At 39.3% G+C, this 23,714-nt stretch overlaps 1 protein-coding gene across 1 annotated transcript in view; it reads left to right on the top strand.

Moving 5' to 3' along the window:
• The window catches only part of LOC122879990 (protein diaphanous homolog 1-like), a 102,074-nt gene that overhangs the window by 20,772 nt on the left and 57,588 nt on the right, over window positions 1–23,714 (top strand). Inside the window, 16 exon segments of the mRNA XM_044204684.1 lie at window positions 2,426–2,452; window positions 3,271–3,435; window positions 4,058–4,159; window positions 4,991–5,121; window positions 5,784–5,867; window positions 5,964–6,027; window positions 6,996–7,135; window positions 7,510–7,615; window positions 7,846–7,956; window positions 8,202–8,320; window positions 9,345–9,461; window positions 13,493–13,608; window positions 17,890–17,954; window positions 19,724–19,903; window positions 22,000–22,140; window positions 22,143–22,520. Coding sequence (XP_044060619.1) covers window positions 2,426–2,452; window positions 3,271–3,435; window positions 4,058–4,159; window positions 4,991–5,121; window positions 5,784–5,867; window positions 5,964–6,027; window positions 6,996–7,135; window positions 7,510–7,615; window positions 7,846–7,956; window positions 8,202–8,320; window positions 9,345–9,461; window positions 13,493–13,608; window positions 17,890–17,954; window positions 19,724–19,903; window positions 22,000–22,140; window positions 22,143–22,520 — 2,046 coding nt within the window.

The raw sequence follows: 23,714 nt of genomic DNA on the forward strand, positions 1-23,714 counted from the left end.
CTATAGTTTTACAAGGCCATCTCTTTACATTGTCGTCTGGGACAGCTAATTGATCCCCAATACCAATACCCATCTGACACTCATTTGTCGCTCTTCATTATCTTCTAATCTAAGGTATTGAAGAAGGAGTGTTGTGTTTGTGGCATTGTCTCTTAAAAGGACATACCATTGCACTTAAATCCTCAGAGTGTATCGTGCATTTAACATTTCAGTTGCTGCCACAAAACTGTTCAGCATTAGGTGCAACATTCTCAGTGCAAAAAAATCTTTATATTCTCCTGTCAGACATCCAAGGTAGAAACAATGTACTGTGGTCACCAGATATATTGCGTATATATTGAGTACATGGTGTCACTTAATGCTGTTGAAAAGCTGTTTTCACAATCTTAGTCCATACATTTTACCAGTAATATGAACTTCCAGGAAGAGCACAATTTTTTCAGAAAAGATTATTATCAGCACTTTTCATTATGTCTAAAAAAAAGGCCTCCAAAAAGTGCACGCTTTTCCCAGGTTTGGTGCTGTCGGTGGTATTGTACATGTAGAACATGCTACTGACTGACTACTGCTACTACTACTACTGCCTCCAAATTTTTTAAGAAATGCTTAACAACTTTGACCAACCCTTTGGCAACCCTGCTTTCACAATACAGGAAGATTCCTTTATATATGGGTGAATTTGGTGTAATATTCTTAATCTGGGTTCAGAAAAGATACCTGCAGTCATGTAGTTTATGGTTTCCCCTTTTGATCTTGTCTTTTACATAAAAATCCATTTTGTCTTCATTCAAATTTTATTCAAAATACATTGATTTAATCAAATCAAACTAGCTGACTATAGTATACAGTTGAAGCTCTGTTCACTCAACAGAGTAGCTGCTACATGAAGAAACAGCAATGCAGCAACAAACTTTTTCATGTTTTCACATTTTTACTTACATTGTGAGACATTTAAAAAGACAGCTAGTGGAAAGTATTTGATACAAAGTATTAGTGTGTGCAACTCATAGACTGTATAAAACATGGATGTAGTATCTGTGTCATCACCCATAGATTTCTGAAGTAAAGTAATAAAAATATTCACACCCCTCACAGTTGTCATGAAGGGGGAAATTAGCTACAAAGACCAAAACCGGTTTTTGTACAAGGCTGTAAACATGTTTAATTCTGCTATAAAGTTGGGCATTTTAACATGGGGCTCTATGGGGATTGACTCGCTTTTGGAGCCAGCCTCAAGTGACCATTCGAGGAACTGCAGTTTTTGGCACTTCTGTGTTGGTTTCATTTTTCAGCCCCAGAGGTTGCTGCTTGGTGCAACTATTGGTTTATGGGCATGCTTTTCCTGCTTTTACCCCATACATCAATTTCTAAAATTTTTTGAAATATACTAATAGTTTGAAATATAGAATGCTGAATACCCTGAGACCTGTGAATTATCAAGTGTTGTTTACAAGCTGGGCCAAACATAGAGAGGCTAGTGCACCTCTCTACCTCAGCTTAGCTAACAGGGGAAGGGAAACATCTGTCACTAGCACTGTTTTTAGGCTAGTCTGTTTGTGCGTGCTTCTTAAATGAGAAGACTTAAAGATGACCCTGCTCTGTGTGTGATCTTGTGACCCTTTGACCCTCAGACCCCTGCAGCTGAGACCAGCCCCCCAAGGTTACATGTTATTTGATGTGAGAACAAGGGGAAGAGTGTTAATGCGCAGACTCATCCTTCTTATGTCTTGTAGGTTGTTGACATAGTATAGCACTTGTGACTTTTGCTTTTCTCTGTCAAAATACATGGAAATCAGCCTTTCAATTTGAATACAATGCAAATTTGCAGTCAAGAACAAAATGTTGATATCGTCCTACTTTGATACGATTCTTGAAAACAGTATTTTTCAATTCTTGTTTTTCCGTTCTCATTTGTGATACTAATGTTAGTTGTGATTATGCTAAATAGAGACATTTTGATGTTCTATGCTCTGCATGGACCTTGTCAGGGCATGTGTTTGTCCAGTTTGAAAGTGGTACTGCTGACAATGGGTTTCCTGTGGGGACATTAATAGGCATAGCCTGACACCTGGTGGCCAAGACAAGCAAGTGTATTTCAGATATATTGGTACCACACTTCCCTCTTTAAAAATGTATTGATGTCCCTCTGCCTTTGACTGTTTCTGAGTGTTAACTGCTGATCTGTAACTAATGTGTCACACGTGTAATTGCTACCTTTTAGATGTCTTGATTACCTCAACTTAGATTCTAATTTAAATGTATTAGTTCTCTAGAGATGTGAGTGAATGACTGGACTGAGTTAAAACAGTGATTTATTTATAGGGTTTCCCTCTGTCCTGCTGTGAATCACTCATGAACTCGTCTGTTCAATTTTTCTCATCCTTCTCTGCCATTTTTCTCCCTTTCATCCGTTCATCCTTTACAGACACTCAAACGGCTGATTCCTGACGAGGTAGGTTTGTTACTGCTTGTCACCAATACCTGTGTGCTTGACTCGTCCATCTGTCATTGTGGTCTTTGATAAACCAACTCACCATCCATTTAATGCCATGCTACTGTCTGTCACACAAACCTAATCCACCATTACACAAATGTTAAGTATCTGTGTTTTGTCCTGTGCTGTACTCACGTTGGATGTGCATGCTTCAAAGATGCACATGACAGCATGAAATACTTACACATATGCTAGTGATGCCTTCATGTGCCTGCAACAGGAGAATGCCAGAATCATACATACTGACACATTATTATTCATGAGTCATTATGGAGGGTCACTATGTCAATATATGCCAAGCTTACATGCATCCTAAAGTTGATGTTCTTCAGTGTTTTTCATTTGGAAATAAATGGTATAAACACTTAGTGCAAGTATTCGCAATTTAACACACAAAGCCATTAAAAACAGAGTGAAGGAAATCCCCCCATTGTTTGTCAAAATTGAGTATTATGTTCTGCGTCTGGCAGTGTTAACTGCATGTTGACTTTGTGTGGCAATGTTTGTTGGCAAAAACCTTTGACATGTTTAATCCCTAATCATCGTCTCACATTGTTGAAAGGTAAAATCCCAAAACTAAGTGAGAAATAGCCCTTGGGTATATTATTGTTGTTCAATTATTTAACATTGGTATTAAGAGAGTAGGTCCGTCTTCAAACTGTGAGTTGATTAGGGATTTCTACTTTGTTTTGTGGCTTTACAGTGATTGTTACACTTTGCAGCTTTTCTCTCTGACCTCTTTCCTCTAACCTTTGCCATGTTGTCTGCTAATCCAGTTGGAGCGTTTCACCAGCATAAGGATGAAAAAGGACAAGGAGAAGCCTGGCCATGTGCCAGGTCAGCGACACTCTTCAGCTGCTAGCTATGAGATCAATGCTCCGAGTGCTATGCTGCATGATCATTCTGATGAATATGTCCTGGAACTCTTCGAACAGATGCTGGTAAGTAAAAGTGTATGTGTGTGTTTGTTGTGTGTGAAAGATTCAGCTTTTGGAGAATCACCTATTAATTATCTTCCCTGAACAGCCATGGAAACTAATTAATCACTCACTGATAAAAGACACACCTTTTAAATACATTTAAAATTCATTCTCTGTGTCAATATAGATATGCTTTGAAAAGAAATGTGACGTACTACCTTACAGCACAAAGGACAAATATCATGAGATGAGCAAACTGCAGTGTATGAAATCCTAAATTGGAAGTGTTTCTAAGTAATGTAGTATTATGTTATAATTCTGCTCAGTATCTTAGCACATCAAAATCACCTCTGCTCACATGTTTAAACTGAGCATCTGTAAGCATCTGTTAGCATCTCACTGGGGGCTTTATATTCTTTGCTTCCAGTGTAGGAGAGACAAGTTGAAATACCATAATGTAATTCTCCACATTTATAAATACAATATGGTTTCCATTTTAGTATGTATTTTCTGTTTATTAATTACTTGAGTCCACAGATTTTTCATCATGCTATCTCCTTGTCTTAAAATACTTTGTTCATCCCTCCATCCTACTTCTTTTTTTTCATCTTATCTACGTCTATCTCCTGTTTTTTTTTTCCAGGTGGATATGAACCTGAATGGGGAGAAGCAGCAGCCTCTAAGGGAAAAAGACATTATGATCAAACGAGAGATGGTCTCCCAGTACCTCCACACATCTAAAGCTGTCAGTACTAAAATAAATATCACTAAAACAGTGTGCTGAAAGGAATTTGCAGACAGCTTTATGCAAGTTGTTGTTTTTTCAGTTTTTGCTAAAATCAGTACGAGTTACAAAGCATTTGGTCCTTTACATGCCACATCGTCCAATGCTAAACACATAGTGCTAAATATGGGCCTGTTTTGTCATATTCACTTTTAAAACAAATGGAATAAAGCTAGAATGAAATGTTTTCAAGGCCAAATAAAAAAAAGTGATCAGATCATACAGTGACACTATTATCTTAGACTAATTGTTCAGATAAATGTGCAGACAAAGGCCTTTCCTTGACTGTCAGTGTTCAGGGACTACCTTTGCTTATGTGGTTGGAGTTATCCTTACTCAAGTCAAAACGGGATTGTTATATACATTATAGAAATGCATTCACTGGTGAAATGTAGAATCAATGAAATCTCGCAACCGTCATTGGTAGGACCAACTACCCTTCTTGTAGTTGGGTAAATAATATTTCAAAAGCAGCAGGTGTAATGTAATCAAATATGGTGAAAGTTGAGGGTGTAGCTCAGAGGACCTACACAACCAAGCACAGATGGTTACTAGCACAGTTCATTTAACTGTGAAATAAGCCTATCAAGAGAAAAACCTACACACAGTACCCTTTTAATTCTGCAAATCAAAAATTCAAATTAGGCTTGACATTGCCCTCGGTGCCCTGCCGTTGTGCTTTCTTGTGGAAATAATACCAATTATAACCTCCAGGAAGACAAATATAAATGCAGAACACAAAATGATTTTGTGTCTGTGTGCCCACTGGGTCTGTTTGTGTTTGTTGATTAGGGCCAAGACCAGAAGGAGGGCTCCAAATCAGCCATGATGTACATCCAGGAGTTAAAGTCAGACTACCGAGACACACAGCTGCTGAGCTGTCTGGAATCTCTGCGAGTCTCACTCAATAACAACCCTGTCAGGTAATACATGCACATACTTACATACAGATACATACAGTGCCTATGAAAATAAAACATTGAGACAGATAAATGTAGGAATTGCTTCAAATTAACTGTGTCGATCTCCTGGTGTGGAGACCAGACCTCAGTCCAATTGAGACTTTGTGGTAAGGCTTTTTAAAATTACTGATCTTTCACGATCACCATGTAACTTGACAGAGCTTAAGCCATTTTGCAAAGAAAAATCTTAAAAATTGCAGTGTCCAGATGTGCAGAGATGATACAGACCTATTCACATATGCTTCAATTGTTGCCAAAGAAGCTTAAATTAAATACTGACCCAAAGGAAGCAAATTCTTATGTGGTCCCTCACACAGGGGATCTCCATTCAACTAACTGTATTATGTGACTTCTAAAAACAGTTGGCTAGAGCAGTGATGATTTACATGTATCAAAGTAAAGGGATGAATATTTATGGAATTAATTATTTTCTGTTTTACATTTACACTTAATTTAGATCAATTTGATTTGCACTGTAATATACAATTACTGCTCAAACAAATTAAAGCGAGACATTATTATTCCTTGGCCATCTTGAAAAAACACATTAGCATGAAAAGGTGTGCAGTAAAATGTGAAAATGTCAAAAGCACAGTGTACTAATGTGGTCTTGTCACTTCCAGTTGGGTGCAGAACTTTGGAAATGAGGGGCTGGCCCTGCTGCTGAATCTGCTTAAAAGACTACAGGAGGAGAAAGACGAGTACCCGTAAGACACTTAAACCACAGAATAGGCAACTGGTACTCTCTAGCAATGTTTTTGTAATCTTGTGTTTCTTTCTTGTCTCTCTCGTCCACCAACTAGAATGATGGGAGTGAAATGTCAACACGAGATCATTCGCTGTCTAAAAGCTTTCATGAACAACAAGGTAAGAAAATGTATTTTTTCTTTATTTACATCAACATACCTAATCCTTTCTTTGATATGATTGCACATAATTGTTGCATGCAGTTGTAAGTAATAGAACTAGTGTTAGAATAATGTTTATCCCATTTTCTGTCCTACTTGTAGTGTAGCAATTCTTCCTCTAGAGAGCATTATGAAGTCAATGTGACATGACAATGTCATTACAATGAATGCAGTCATTGATACCTTTAAGGGTGCTTTGAGTTTTCAGTGTGACTATGTGTCTAACCCTAGGTAGTCAGTATACAGCTCTTCAAAATCTATCACATGTAACAGTTACAGATCAGTAATTGAGTACCAATGATGTGGTGCCTACAAGCGACAAAATGCTACACTACTCTTTATATCCTAAAGTAATACATAGTTCTGATTAGCTAAGATCAATATCATAAAAGCTAAAAACCTAAAGGTACAGACAAACAGAAAAAAAACACATGTTGTTAAAGATTTGGTTTTAAGCAAATTTAAAAGAAGTCAGTCTTAGGTTTGTTAGTGAAGATTAGTTAATATTGAACCAAATTTGGCATTAGTTGTAAATGTTACAATATTGGTCAATATTAGATTTTGTATGTATTCATAAATATTGACTAAACAATAAATCTGTCATTGCCTTAGTATAATCAATAATTAATTAATAATAAATATTAAATAAATGATTAATAACAGCCTATTTTAATATTGTTCACTATATATGGTAATCACGCAAGCTGTGCTCCCTTGTAGGGTTTTTAAAGTCTTGTGAGATTGTTATAACACTTTGTTTCTATCAAAGGAAGATATATGCATGTCATTTGCATGCATGCCAAAGTTGTTGCAGTCTGAGAAATGTACTCTTTCTTCTGATGTAAACATTATAATTTGAACCATGAAATCCATGTCTTCGTCCTGCTGTAGAAAAGGACTTTCCTCATTCTGCTTTCTCCCTTTTAGTATGGTCTAAAATCCATGCTGGAGTCAGATGAGGGAATTCCTCTGCTGGTCAAAGCCATCAACCCTAGGGTGCCTCATATGATGGTGGATGCTGTCAAGCTGCTCTCTGCCATATCAATTTTGGAACATCCTGAGAACCTGTAAGCATTAGTGAAATGTTGACACCATGTCATTTAATAAGATGAACACTGGACAATCAATTCTTCCCCACAGTTAAAGTCTGTAGCACATGTCTAATATGCAGTGTTTATATGAAGTTACAATCTTGAACTGCTCTATTTGCAGTGGCTAGGAACCTTGCATTGACATCAATAATTAAACAATTGCATATCATATTTCTCTTTCACCTGTATGTCAGGTTTCAATAAAACCTGTCGAATAAAGCAACAGAATGTACTTTTTCATTCTGCATCCATTTTTTTTCATGGCAAATTTTGTATTTATGTATTTTTATTCGATGTAACTACATGTAGAAACCTTTTATATGATGTGCATAACTGTCTGTTTTTTGCAGTCATGAGCGTGTTTTGGAGGCCATTACAGAGGAGGCCGAGAGACGGGACATTGAGAGGTTTCAGCCTCTCCTGGCTGGCATGAACATTCACAACATTGCTCTTAAGGTACACATACAGGGGCTTACATATACATCAACAATTATAAATCTCCATGTGTGTTTTTATTTGACAAATGACACCAACCCAAATGCATTTGATGGACAACACTACTTGATGCAATCTGCAGTGTAAAAGACTTAAGCTTAAGTCTCAGCTGACAAATATTGTGTTTTGTGTTAGTTATCTATCAATTTAGTCTAAATTGTGCAGCTGACTTTATGATGTGTTTTTGACAGGGTGGCTGCATGCAGCTAATCAACGCCTTGATCAGCCGGGGAGAAGAGTTGGACTTCAGGATCCATATTCGCTCTGAACTGCTAAGATTGGGACTCAGAGACCAGCTGACGGTACAGAAAACACTCTCTTTTGATCTTCTCTCAAAGGGACTCTCCAACAACACACATTTGCACAGCCTTATTCTTCATGTCTCTCTCACTCTTTATGCCTCTGTCTTGCTGACTGGCAGACACACACTCATATGCTGTAAAAACTTTCTCTCAACTGTCCAAACTCAATGTTTATCACACTCTTCCTGCCATTCTCCCCCTTGCCTTTTCATCCCTCTGCCTGCATCCCATCACTCTCCCTGCAGGAGGTGCGGACGATAGAAAACGAAGAGCTGAGGGTGCAACTCACGGTGTTTGATGAGCAGGCTGAAGATGACTCTGAGGACCTCAAAGCACGTCTTGATGACATCCGCATTGAGATGGAATATCCTTCTACTGGGCAAAGTTGTCCCTCTGTGGAAATTGTCAGGGTCTACTTTTTGACCTTGAAAATCTTAATACCTGGTTACGACATAACTTTGCATGCTCGTGGTTTCACATTTACATTACTTTGCTCATTTGATGAGCGAGAGGAATAACCTTCATAATGTTTTTCATAATTAAATAATATGTATGATTAGGTACACAACAATAATAGAAACTTCTTAGTGTTTATTTTTGTTGTTGTATGTGGACTTGATGGTTCATGCTACTTTGTTATCATTGTGAACAAATGCTTATCTGACCATTTTGTGAAAAGAATGGGACCACGAGATGAGTCTCTTAATAGCTTTATTCTATGCAAATATGCTCTATCTCTGTAGAACCTGAAATTCTATAATGATTTTGTCCTGATTTGACAAAGATACATATTTAAAAGGAAGGATGCAAAGGACGTTGTTTTATCTTTATCACACATTTTCGGCTCTTTGACTTAATCTGACATCCAGGATGGATAGCTTTTTGATAAAAAGATACTATAACTGTTCTTTTAAAAACAGCAAAAAGGAATTTCACCAACTGCTGTAATTATCTTTGTTGCTTTTGACATGCAGTTATGAATTTCAACACCAGGTGTCTCCCAGGCGTAGCCAATACAGTGTACCTTCCTCACTGCAACACTGTATCTGCAGCCTGCATACATGTTAAATAAAAAGATAATGTAACAAATGAATTTTGAAAACATAAACATACTTGTATGATAGAAGTGATTGTGGTATCACACTACAGATATTGTCAGATGGACCAAGTCTGGTCTCTGTCTGACTTGTATTTCACTGTAATTCTACAGTGCACAAATTACGGTGTTCAGTTGTGTTGTTCCAAGCCTTATGTAAGTGATCTATGCAAAAAAGGTTGGTCAAGACTAATCAGAGTTGTCAATGATCTTTGAAGATGTTTTGTATGTTGTATTAAATATTTGTGTTCTATTAATTGTGTTAATTGAGCCTTAACTGGTTTTCCTTCAATGATGTGAGGGAAGTGTTTGAGATCCTAGTCAACACCGTGAAGGACTCCAAGGCAGAAAGCCACTTCCTGTCCCTGATGCAGCACCTGCTGCTGATTCGTAATGATTATATGGCCAGGTAACGCATGAAAATATACACACTCATACATATTGATACTCACTCACACATTCACATACAGTGGTGTGAAAAAGTGTGCCCCCTTCCTGATTTCTTATTTTTTTGCATGTTTGTCACTCTTAAATGTTTCAGATCATCAAACAAATTTGAATATTAGTCAAAGATAACACAAGTAAACACAAAATGCAGTTTTTAAATGAAGGTTGTTATTACTAAGGGAAAACAAAATCCAAACCTACATGGCCCTGTGTGAAATAGTGATTGCCCCACCTGTTAAAACATAACTTAACTGTGGTTTATCACACCTGAGTTCAATTTCTCTAGCCACACCCAGGCCTGATTACTGCCAGACCTGTTCTCAATCAAGAAATCACTTAAATAGGACAAAGTGAAGTAGACCAAAAGAGCTTCAAATACTAGACATCATGCCAAGATCCAAAGAAATTCAGGAATAAATGAGAAAGAAAGTAATTGAGATCTATCAGTCTGGAAAAGGTTATAAAGCCATTTCTAAAGCTTTGGTACTCTAGCGAACCACAGTGAGAGCCATTATCCACAAATGGCGATAACATGGAACAGTGGTGAACCTTCCCAAGAGGCCGACCGACCAAAAGTACCCCAAGAGCGCAGCGACGACTCATCCAAGAGGTCACAAAAGACCCCACAACAACATCCAAAGAATTGCAGGCCTCACTTGCTTCAGTTAAGGTCAGTGTTCATGACTCCACCATAAGAAAGAGACTGGGCAAAAATGGCCTACATAGCAGAGTTCCAAGATGAAAACCACTGCTGAGCAAAAAGAACATTAAGGCTCATTTTTGCCAGAAAACTTCTTGATGATCCCCAAGACTTTTGGGAAAATACGACTGACGAGACAAAAGTTAAACTTTTTGGAAGGTGTGTGTCCCATTACATCTGGATTAAAAGTAACACTGCGTTTCAGAAAAAGAACATCATACCAACAGTAAAATATGGTGGTGGTAGTGTGATGGTCTGGTGCTGTTTTGCTGCTTCAGGACCTGGAAGACTTGCTGTGATAAATGGAACCATGAATTCTGTTGTCTGCCAAAAACTCCTGAAGGAGAATGTCCGGCCATCTGTTTGTGACCTCAAGCTGAAGCGAACTTGGGTTCTGCAGCAGGACAATGATCCAAAAGCCCACACCAGCAAGTCCACCTCTGAATGGTTGAAGAAGAACAAAATGAAGACTTTGGAGTGGCCTAGTCAAAGTCCTGACCTGAATCCTATTGAGATGCTGTGGCATGACCCTAAAAGGCAGTTCATGCTCCTCCACAGCGATGTAAAAGACTCATTGCAAGTTATCACAAACGCTTGATTGCAGTTGTTGCTGCTAAGCGTGGCCCAACCAGTTATTAGGTTTAGGGGGCAATCACCATTTCACACAGGGCCATGTAGGTTTAGATTTTGTTTTCCCTTAGTAATAACAACCTTCATTTAAAAACTGCATTTTGTGTTTACTTGTGTTATCTTTGACTAATATTTAAATTTGTTTGATGATCTGAAACATTTAAGTGTGACAAACATGCAAAAAAAAAAAAGAAATCAGGAAGGGGGCAAACACTTTCACGCCACTGTATTAGAGCTGATATGTTGTTATAATATTGCTTTGTGACAACAGAATAGATGTTGTGTCATCATGGATTTACTTAATACTGTTCTATTATTGTGATACATAAATTGTCATTTATTGGTAACAAACTAGATTTTTTAAATTTATATATATATTAGGAGGCGGAATTTAGTCCTTGTTGCAGCAGAGAAAAAGCTGCATTGCTACTGAAATTTTGCAATAGTCTTGCGTAGCATCCATAGTCTCATCCCAAAGTATTGCTACATATCCATATTGAGGTTTATGTAAAAAAATAATGCTGATTTTGTCAATATCATACACCCATATCATATACATACATGAAAGTACTTATGTAACTATCACTGGCAATTTCCTTTGCACTACCTATGCAGTCTTATAAAAAATGCAAAAATAACCAAGACACAAGGAAAACTCTTATAAAGAATGCAAAAATTACCAAGACGAAAGGAAAAGTTTCTTCCTTTTCTTCAATTCATCCACCTCTTCCTCCTCTCAGCCCTTTCCTCCATTTGCTGTTTGTTTTCTAGAGCACCATTCAAAGGCTGAGAAATTAATACATGCAACAAAGTCCAATTCCATTTTAATAGAAATGAATGCCATCACCTCTTATCACCAGAAATATGCTAATGTCTCTCTCCCTGTGTCTTTCAAAGGCCTTGGGGGTTTAGCTAGGGAAATAGAGGAGAAAAGAAGAGTGACTGATTGAATGACAAGACAGGGGTAGAATAATGTTAAGGACAAGTCAAGAGTTGTACGGCTTAGTTTATGCACATTTACACACCCACGTCCACTTTCACACTCAGCAACACAAAAGGGAGGAATGCTTTGCTTTACTAAATATCACAGAAAACAGGCAAAACGCACAACCGTGCAGTCATGCACACATTTGAGTTGTGTTGTTGGTCTGATGTTGCCATGATGGTATCAGACAGGCAGGAAATTGTGGTTTATTTTTAACACAGTTTGGGGAATAAATTGTGAGGATGGAAAAGGTAGATTGGCCCAAACAATTAGTCCCAGCTGAAGTCTTTTTACCTCCCCTCTCTTCCATCACGCCCTCTTTCCTATCCTGCTTTCTCTATTCAGGTGGTCCAGTGGAACACAATAGAGGTGGTCTTTAATGGACTCCACAGAGAGACAGGAAGTGAGGGTGGGAGAGAGCGCTCTAGAGTGGCAAAAATTACAGCTTGATAATTACAGTGATGAAAAGAGAAGGGAGGCGGAGGGTGAGACAATAATGAAGAAGAAATTGAGAGTTGAGGTAAATTGCTAGGTAGATGTTGAGAGAATGAGAGAGGGACGTACAGGGAATGGAAGGGTTAGCATTTGTGTGGGAATGAATGAAAGAATACCTGCTGCTTTGGTCTTTTTTCATTCTTGGTGTTACTGTGTTTCAATCTGAAATGGAGATGGAGGGCTGGGCATTTACTAGAATACACAAATGCGCTCATATGAATAGTCATACTTATAGTCCTGCACATACTGTGCATGTGCACAGACTAAAAGAGGGCTTAATACAGTAGATGTAGTTTAAAAATGCAGTGACATCTGTTTATTTGTTTTAGGAAAAAGGTGGTTGGTAGGCCTAAGACTTTTTACATTGTGATAAATCCTAATGTACTTATGTCTAAATTGAATGTGTTCAGGCTTATGAAGAATACCAGATTTAGGATGTAGCCAAATACAAATCTGTTTCACTTTGACTCTGTTTTCTAGAATGACACTAGATGTCTCTCTCGCTCCACGGATAAATCTAAGCTTTAGAGGAAAAAAACCTTGAAGTATAGTGAAGGAGTAGAATGAGTGTTAGACAAAGGCAGAGTGACTAAGAGAGACAGAGGAGGGAGGGAGACAGAATAAATAAAGTATTGAGTTTGTGACTCTGGCAGTATCTAATGGGGTCAGGGAATAAGACACCTCCAAAATTGAGTGTCTGTGTGAAGCTGGCTTGATCAGACACGGGGCGCTGGACTTACACCAACACACTCTCACGAACACAGTTGCACACAATCAATCTTTGTGACAAGAAGCTCAAACTGTCATGCTCACACAGACAGCCAGTCTCAGTTGCAGACAAAGACAAAGTGACAAAGCATGCATGTTCACACATTTGTCTGAACAAATGAACCTACTTGCTCTTTGTCAAACCCATCCTCTGCTCACATAATGTGCCAGATTTATTGTTAATTCAGACTAGACTGGTATTGTAAAAGACATACATTTCCTAAAATTGTCATTGTGGGCACAACATGCAAAGTATGTTATAGACAGTGAAAGATTATCTGAGCACCACATATAAACTCTCCTTCTCCATTGTTACCCTCCTTCCATCCTTCTCATCTAATCTTCCCTGTGTCTTTCTCCTTTTCTTTCTGTCTCCTAATCCATCTCTCTGTAAATCTGTCACTCCCTCCTGCAGGCCTCAGTACTACAAGCTGATGGATGAGTGTATCGCTCAGATCGTGCTTCACAGGAATGGAGCGGACCCTGACTTCAAGTGCCGTAATCTCAGCCTCAACATTGAGGGCTTGATAGGTGAGTTGTTTGACCAGAACACACATGATCAAGTCTTTACTTTTCTCTCTCTAAATGTACATGGTGCCTTCTTGCCCATCACCCAACACGCTTAAATTTTTCTTTTCATAGCTTTTGTTCACTTTATTCATGCACTTTCCCAGGCAATAAAGACCAAATAAACACAAAATGCACATGGACCAGACATATCAGACATTGTTGCGTAGTACTGTCTAAGTTTAAACTTTCAACTATATTTCACTTTTGGCCTACTCCACTCCAATCACTGACATGATTGCTGTGTTGCTATTGATGGCAATGTACCTCCCTTATGTGATTTAACATTTATTTTATTCATAATACATGTTACATTGTCTGTCTACATGGTTGACAAATATGTAGTGGCGCCAAAACACCACAAGGTGGAGCCAGAGACAGAGTGTGTGTTGAATTATGCTACAGGTTTTAGATTCATATGTCAGTGATCTAAAACAAACTTAACAAGAGGAGAAAATCTTCATCAAACTAAGCAATCCCAGAGTCTGATTTCACAATATAGTAGGTGAGATTTCTTTGTTCTCTTTCAATGTTTGATCCCTGACACACAATGATAGATTGGTTAGATGGTAACTCTCAGGCACTGGTGGTGAATGTATTAATATAATAGAAGTCAGCAGTGCCCATGTACATGCATCTGCAAGCATCCACTATGTTGTCAATTTTTCAAGTCTGTCTTAAAGCAATAGTCAGGTGCCCATATGAACATTGAAGCTGTTTTTTTTTGGTGTGATCATTCCTCCTTCATACTGGCCATAAAAAAGATCTTTTCCTAATGCACTTCCAAGGACAGAAGTGTGTTGTATGCTGTACAGATTGTAAAGCCTCTTGAGGCAAATTGTGATTTGTGATATTGGGCTATATAAATAAAATTGACTTGGCTTGACTTGACTCGTTTTGTGCAAAAATACATTCCAAAGTTTATCTGAAGCTAACGTCAGGCTTCAGCAGTCAGAGTTAGACAAATCAAGTGAGTACCTTCCAGTTACTGTCTTTTTATTACAAAGATCCCTCTTTGTATTACTATGCATCCATTGCAGCTCAGCAAGAACAGTGTTGGGGGAAACAGAAAGAGGGAATTCTAAAAAGACTCCTCACAAGATAGTCACTTGATTTGATTAACTCAGACTGCTAAAGCCTAATATTAACTTCTGATAAACTTTAGAATACATTTTTGCATAGAACGAGGAATGTAGATTTCGTCCCCCATCACTTCCATTGGAGGCACATTAGTAAAGGATTGTTTAATGGCCAGTATGAAAAGGAGGAATGATCACAGGAAGCAAAAACTGATTATTGTTTTGAGACAGACTTGAAAAATTGTGAACCTATCCTCTAAGTGCCTGTGAGCAAGACACAGAATCCTTACCAGCTACAGGGGTAACACAGACTTTTCTTTGGGGATCAAGAAAATATTATGATGGCCACTGATCCATGTCATTTCCTGTCACTCTGTTGAATACAAACATGAAATGCTGAATTTGTGGTGCGTACTGGTATATGTTCATGCAAATTTGTGGACTTGAGTGACACCTCTAAATGTTTACGAGGAAACACCTGCTGACTGTAGTAAACTAAACCAGAGCAGAGTGGAGGTGCTGGCCATGTCTCAAGAGTTCACTACTCCTTTATGGCAGGTCTCCGTTGCTCACGGTAGGAGGCTCTAATTGCACAACGTCTAAATGCATCCTGACACACACACACACACAGGCTGGCTGGCCTCCTTTAAGGCTGCCAGAGTTATTATCGGTGGAAAGCAGCCCAATTCTGCCCTGCATGCATTATTTAGTGTTTTTCTTTGAACTCTGAAATTCAGCACAGTTTTCCCCCCACATTTTGGCTCCCTTAGTGCTCGCTATTCGAAGTTTGTCCCATTTAGCCTAGCCACCATGACAGAAGTAACCCCCCCCCCCCCACCCCCACCCCCTCCATTACACATCCAATAACCATGTAAACTCATACACAAATGCACTCTGAAATTGTATGTGGGTTGGCATATTATTGTGAAGTTCTTTCATCCGGCAAAACCCTTCTCTTTCACAAAATAGATTTCATATTTTTCTCTGCTGTGCTTACTAGCTATATCTAGATATACGGAATATTTGCATACTTTCAACTCCTTTTTCCACTAGCCATATTTTCATTGCAACTGAAGACACAAACTTTATGTCCTCACAGTCTTTATAATTCACTTTCTAGAAGTTTATGTAATTTCTTCATTTTCTGTTTTAGCCTTTCACAGTTCTTCTATCTCTGCTATCTGTTTGATCTCTCTGCTGGGCATCCTGATTAGCTGTCTTTGATCCAGTGACTTTGTGGCATTCATCTTCATGTTAATTAGCTCTTTTATTGCACGTGCTCGGTAAGCCCTTGGGCACTGAACCACCTGTAGACCCTGCAATTATTCTGTAAAAGTACCTTGTTGGTCAGCCTGTGTCCTTCTCACCCTGTCCTCTGCCAAGCAGAACCTCTGATAATGGATTACTCCCAGACTGTTATATGGTATGGGATGAATATAAGAATTTGAAATAAAGTGGTGTGAGATGTATTTCGCAAAGAGTGAAATTAGTGTGTTCCCACCTCTCTCGCACATGCACACAGTCAGACAAAGGTATATGTATTAAAGGCTTAAAAGGTAATGATGTGTAGAAGCAGTATGCAACAGATAACATCCTATTGTAATGAGAGGCCTCTGCAATCATTTCACGGATCTTGACTTTGTGTAGTGTGACACAGGAAAAATAGGGATACACACAGGACGCTTGCTCTGTGTGTATGCGTCTGTTTGTGAACGTACAGTGGTGTGAAAAAGTGTTTGCCCCCTTCCTGATTTCTTATTTTTTTGCATGTTTGTCACACTTAAATGTTTCAGATCATCAAACCTAATAACTGGTTGGGCCACCCTTAGCAGCAACAACTGCAATCAAGCGTTTGCGATAACTTGCAATGAGTCTTTTACAGCGCTGTGGAGGGATTTTAGCTCACTCATCTTTGTAGAATTGTTGTAATTCAGCCCCATTGGAGGGTTTTCGAGCATGAACTGCCTTTTTAAGGTCATGCCACAGCATCTCAATAGGATTCAGGTCAGGACTTTGACTAGGCCCCTCCAAAGTCTTCATTTTGTTCTTCTTCAGCCATTCAGAGACCCCACAACAACATCCAAAGAACTGCAGGCCTCACTTGCCTCGGTTAAGGTCAGTGTTCATGACTCCACCATAAGAAAGAGACTGGGCAAAAATGGCTTGCATGGCAGAGTTCCAAGACGAAAACCACTGCTGAGCAAAAAGAACATTAAGGCTCATCTCATTTTTGCCAGAAAACATCTTGATGATCCCCAAGACTTTTGGGAAAATACTCTGTGGACTGACGAGACAAAAGTTAAACTTTTTGGAAGGTGTGTGTCCCATTACATCTGGATTAAAAGTAACACTGCGTTTCAGAAAAAGAACATCATACCAACAGTAAAATATGGTGGTGGTAGTGTGATGGTCTGGTGCTGTTTTGCTGCTTCAGGACCTGGAAGACTTGCTGTGATAAATGGAACCATGAATTCTGTTGTCTGCCAAAAACTCCTGAAGGAGAATGTCCGGCCATCTGTTTGTGACCTCAAGCTGAAGCGAACTTGGGTTCTGCAGCAGGACAATGATCCAAAAGCCCACACCAGCAAGTCCACCTCTGAATGGCTGAAGAAGAACAAAATGAAGACTTTGGAGTGGCCTAGTCAAAGTCCTGACCTGAATCCTATTGAGATGCTGTGGCATGACCCTAAAAAGGCAGTTCATGCTCCTCCACAGCGATGTAAAAGACTCATTGCAAGTTATCGCAAACGCTTGATTGCAGTTGTTGCTGCTAAGCGTGGCCCAACCAGTTATTAGGTTTAGGGGGCAATCACCATTTCACACAGGGCCATGTAGGTTTAGATTTTGTTTTCCCTTAGTAATAACAACCTTCATTTAAAAACTGCATTTTGTGTTTACTTGTGTTATCTTTGACTAATATTTAAATTTGTTTGATGATCTGAAACATTTAAGTGTGACAAACATGCAAAAAAAAAAAAGAAATCAGGAAGGGGGCAAACACTTTTTCACACCACTGTATGTGTGCACACTGCATGTGCCAAGCTGAAGGGTCACTGTCTTCACAGCCAGACGTGTGCAGATGCGTTGTCTGAAACCCTTATCTTATCCACCACCACTTTTTTCCCTCTTTCTCTTTTCCTTTCTTCTGTCCTCTGTTTGTCCACAGACAACATGGTGGACCAGACCAAGGTGGAAGCCAGCGAGACCAAGGCAAATGAGCTGGAGAAGAAGGTGAAATACACACAAATTCATTCACATTGAAAATCATAAATGCTCACACACAACAACAGCCTGTCATACACACTGGCATATTTACATGTCAACCCAGAAGCACACAAGCTATTACAATCATATAGACACAAAAGAAAATCATATATTGGAAAAGCTAACATTTCTCCCTCACACACACAGACACACTGGGATCGTAATGAAATTCTATGCGACCAGTGTCTGGCTGACATGGGATGACAAATGAGAAAAAGGGAGTAACAGAGGGTGACTAAGAGAATGAGCATACACACGTCTGACAGCCATCCGACAGACAAATACTCTTACAGGCTAGCAAAAAACACATGCAACACACACACATTCACACAAGGGGGTAAATGCCTTGATTGCAGTGTGCTGCTACCCTGATGTTTCTGTCCCAGTGACAGGATAATTGCAAAGAGGGAGCTGAAACTAGCCTTCATTCAGGCATGCATAAAGACACACACTCTCACATGGGATCATATCCATTGAACGCACACACAAGCACACATTACATGAACACACTTGGATTAATATCCGTTGACCACACACACCATACTGCTAGTTATGTATGATGGGGTAATTGCAGACAGCCTCTTTGGCAGGAATTAGGGATGAGGCTGTCAGGATGCTGACAGTGAGAGTAACAGATCTGCTGTCGGCAAATTAAACAGCCATGTGTGTCTGTCTGTTCATGGATTCATCTGTTTAAATACTCTTATCTTGTTTGTCAAATGTCCTAGAAGAAAAATCCTTGAAAATTTATCAAAGTGAGAAAATTTAAATTGGGGGTAAAATGTTTCACTATCTTTTTTTTTTTTTTTTTTATATATATAGACGTAAAGGCTTTAAAATGGAAGTGAGAAGTGAGTTCATACAAGTGCACTGAAGCATTCTAACTCAATAATTGACACTAATTTTCAGTGTAAATTATACAATGAAACTAAAAGCACTAGACTGCAGGAAATTGCTTCTACAGGTCTTTTGAGATACAGAAACTGCTGCAGCTTCAAGAGGGAGGCTAAAAGCTTGTGCATGCAAACACACTTTGCTCCCATATTTCATTGGAGAAAAGTTTACCTTTTTTTTTTTTTATACTTCTCTTCAATGATCCGTTAAATTGTTTATAAAATGATTTGGCCTTTGAAGACTTCTCCCTCAACAACAAGAATGCTTGTTTGCCACAAAATCTTGAGCAGGGAAACCTGCTTTGTTAGTCAGTTTTGTAGTCTCACATTATGGCTGATGTCAAGCACAGAAGAGAATATTTTAAAATACTCCTATAGTAATATTCATTATATTATTATTATTATTATTATTATTATTTATTATTCATTATTATTATTCATTATTATTATTCAGTATTTTATGTTACTCAAAAATAAATGTTGGTTGTTTTTTCTTATACGCTATCAGTATGATTTTACTGTAAGGTGGATGTGGCTGTCACTGGCGGTACTGCATAAGAAAAAGATGCACACGATTAGCTGAATATTCATTACACAAACATATCACAAACATCATTTTCACAACAAGGGCACAGTATCTGAGCAGTCCTGGTACTAATGGGACCTTTTGTTAGTGCCTGAGTGAAATCTGAGTAAAACATTGTGTACAGCTCTTAAGATGATACCTCTTGAAATTGACCACTACGCAAAAAATTATAAATTCACCAAAAAGTCTACCTAGCACTTTTTTAGGATACTGTAACTGAGCATGTCCGTCTCTATGACCCTTTACATGTGTATTAGCTGGATGCAGAGTTGACAGCACGCCACGAGTTGCAGGTGGAGCTGAAGAAACTGGAGGGTGACTATGAGCAGAAGCTGCAGGACTTGAGCCAAGAGAAGGAACAGTTGGCCTCTTCTAAGCTGGACCGAGAAAAGGAGAACCAGGGACTACAACAACAGCTAAGCACTCTGCAACAGCAGGTACACGCAAACACATATACACCCACCTGTATATGTGGGGCTCAATGCCTTTTTTAATTCAAACAACTCAAAATCTAAATAAAAGGTTGCAATTTTAGTGTTTGTTTTTTTTTTTTTACTGTGGAGTATTGTGTGTGTGTGTGTGTGTGTGTGTAAGTTCTCTCAATAATGTTTCAATGTGTGAATGAATCTTGTGAGTAAATGTGCCTGAATTCACTGAATTAGAGTTGAACCCAGTATGTCACTTCCAGAAATCTTTGTGGCAAGTTGACAAGCTCAAACGGACTTCGCACAGTATTTCTTTCATTGCTTCATGCCATTGTCAATATAAAAAAAACCCAACAAAACATTAGGACAGAATTAATGAAGACTGAGTCAGATAATTGAATCAGTCTTCTTTAATGTCCTGGAAACACACAATATTTTACTTCTTGCAGCTTTAGCAGAAGTTTCTGTTTTGTGAGGCTTAGAGAAATACCATATTGCAGAAGTCTAAGTACCAAAAAGTTGTCCAACATCTATGTACACCCACACAAACACAGAAGCCCCCTGGCCTTAAATGATTTAGCCAACTGCTAGCATGGCACGAAAAGAGGAAAAAATCTAAAAGGATATTGTGAGAAGAAGCCAAATCCTTTAGAGATTAAGAAACTCAATAAAAACATGGCAAGTGGGAGAATGGGAGTATAAAGAGTGACTAAAGGAAGAAGAAGAAAGGGAAAGGATGGAGATGGAACAGACTTAAATTTTTAAGGCCAAGATACACAGGCAGGGTGTTTTTGTGTGTGTGTGTGTGTGTGTGTGTGTGTGTGTGTGTGTGTGTGTGTGTGTGTGTGTGTGTGTGCTTTTGTGTGTACACTCATACAGTAGGGAGGCAAAGATGAGGATTGTTTAGCTGTCAGTGTCCTGCTGCCACACCAGCTGGACTCTGCCTCACAGTGACACCCAAACTCACACACACGGAGTGACCCAGAACAGTATGCCTCTGTGCATGTGTGCTCATAACCACATGAAGATGTTCCCGTGTTTGTGTGTCTGTCAGTAAGAGAACTACACAGCTTCCAAAATGAGCCTCATCCAAAGTGGCTGATGCCAACAGAGTAATCTTCTCACCACACAAAAGCCCAAGCACACACACACACACACACACACACACACACGTATATGCACACACAGTTGTCCAACGCATCAACAGCATCACCAGCATCACCAGCTAGGCATCTAACAAGCTTCTCATACTAAGATGGCTCACTTTCTCTGTGTTTGAGGCACTGCCCATCGAAGATTTCTTCACATGTAGAGATCTCTCACTGTCCCTCCATGTGATGCTGTGCCCAACTCTTCATCTGCTGCCTCACTAAGAAAGCTTGCCTCTGACGCCCTTTATGTCTGTTACTGTCTTCGTTTCAAAGTCCGAGGAAACAACACAAATAATTTGTAACATTGCATAAAGACATCTCTTTCACACACATACATGCATGCTATTTACACTTCACATACCTATGAACACATACAGTAAATAAACGTCTCTATACTTGTGCTCTTTAAATCACATATAGTATATTCCCATTCAAACCCTTCAAATCGTCTTCTCTCATAGGCCAGTATTAGCTGGCTAACTTTCTCAAGAATTGTCGCCTCAATGATGTAAATACTGAGATTAGTATTTCAGTGTTGAAAAATTGAAGTTTGTCCTCCTCATTAAAACTTTTTCTTTTGAATTCCTCTGTGGACTTAATTCCCCCCTGCTATGTTTTCCTCTCTGCGCTTCGTCCTCCATTCTCTCCTCATCTCTCCCAAAACTCAATCCTGCCCAAGCTTTAATTCCTTTCTATGTCACTCTTTCCCCTCTTTTGTTCTGCCTTTTTTCTCTCAAATCTAATCACTCTGTTGGCATGGCTATTCATTGGAAATGGTTGAAATTGTTACATCTATACAAGATTAATGTCAATTCAAGGAATAAACAACAAAGAATATACAGTCAAGACATGCTAATATGATCATTTACTGTATATGGTTTGAAAATATACAGTGGTATGTCCAGTGGTAGATTAATCATGTTTATGATAACATACTGTGTCCTTGCTTCCCTGCAGATTGAAAAGCTGTCTAAGGATCTGGAAGAGGCCAAGACTAAAGTAGTCACAGTTACTGTTCCTGTGCCAACACCCAGTTTTCCCCCTCCACCACCTGCCCCGCCTCTCCCTGGCCAGAATGCAGGTATGCCCCCTCCTCCTCCACCCCACCCCCACCACTACCAGGCCATGCAGGCATGCCGGTTCCCCCACCCCCTCCTCCTTTACCGGGTCATGCCAGTATTCCGCCTCCTCCTCCGCCACCTCCTTTACCAGGCATGCCAGGACCTCCACCACCCCCGCCCCCCCCTGGCATGCCAGGACCGCCACCCCCTCCACCCTTACTGGGGATGGGACCTCCTCCACCACCACCACCGCCTGGGGGTCCTGGTATCCCTCCTCCACCACCAGGCCCAGGCATGCCTCCACCCCCACCGTTTGGTAGCTGGGGTGCCCCTGCACCACCTCCACTGCCTTTTGGGCTCAAGCCTAAGAAGGAGTACAAGCCTGAGGTCCAGCTGAAGAGAGCCAACTGGAGAAAGGTCAGTCCTCAGATAGATAGTTAAATATATTATCAATATAATATCAAAAGAGCGATAGCAAAAATGTCAATTAGTTATATATCTTGTGATGTAAAAATATTGTGGAAAAAAGAAATTGATTTAATATTTATGTCTACATTCTTTGATTCATCATATGATATAACTAACCCTTTGCTCCTTTGGAAGAACACCTATGTAGATACTTGAATGTTTAATAGACCAAATGTTATTAAGTTATTTTGGTGGGTACTCCCTGCCACAGATGGTTGGTTGATTTAGGCCCATGCCATTTCCAGAAACTTGATTATACATTTTCTTTTCTTTTTTTTTACAACAGTTAGAAGACGACGTGTTAATTGTGATAATCTCACTTGATGCCAAAAATCATGCCAGTATTGAAAATGAGGAGGTTGTCAACTAATACAGCATACTGTACTTCACCTCCTAATTATCACATGAGCATAATGCTCATGTAAAAACAGGGATGGATTTTATTGTAAATAATTTTAATGTAATTTAAAGTTTGTATGTATTTTTCTGTGCTAGCTCAAAGTGTCCTTTTGTGTGTGCAACAGTGTGAGAGAAATGTGAGATGGAGCTCACAACAGTGAGATTCTGACCTAAAGTGACTTGCATGCATACGTGTATCTCATGACTATGTGCTTCATGTTCTTCTCCTCCCTCTCATCTGTGATGGTTAAAACATCAAAACAGCCCTCTGTCTTTCTTTAGCCTAAAGCTACTGTTTAATGGCTTCAGCAGACTTCATTAGCATTTAGCCTCTCTCTCTCTCTCTCTCTCTCTCTCTCTCTCTCTCTCTCTCTCTCTCTCTCTCTCTCTCTCTCTCTCTCTCTCTCTCTCTCGTGAGAGTGTTTGACGAGGATGTCACAGAAATTGCTTTTTAATAAGCCTTCTACTTTTAACTGCGCCACTGAAAGATAATTAAATTGCTGCTAGAAAGGACAGTATTCTTTTGTAATTTAAATTAACTTTTTCCTGGCTTGGTCTCATCCTTCTTTTTACGTGCTCTCTTGCTTTCTTTCTTGCTCCTTCAGCTCATCCCCATATCACATTTCCTTTCCCTACTGTGTTTTCCATCCTACGCCCCCATCCCTGAGGCTTTGTCCATAATGAAAGGACTGATATCTGTAAATTTACTACCACTGCTTTCTCACTCTCTCTCTTCTTTCACTT

Source organism: Siniperca chuatsi, linkage group LG8 (genome assembly GCF_020085105.1).
Source record: "Siniperca chuatsi isolate FFG_IHB_CAS linkage group LG8, ASM2008510v1, whole genome shotgun sequence".
NCBI lineage: Eukaryota > Metazoa > Chordata > Actinopteri > Centrarchiformes > Sinipercidae > Siniperca > Siniperca chuatsi.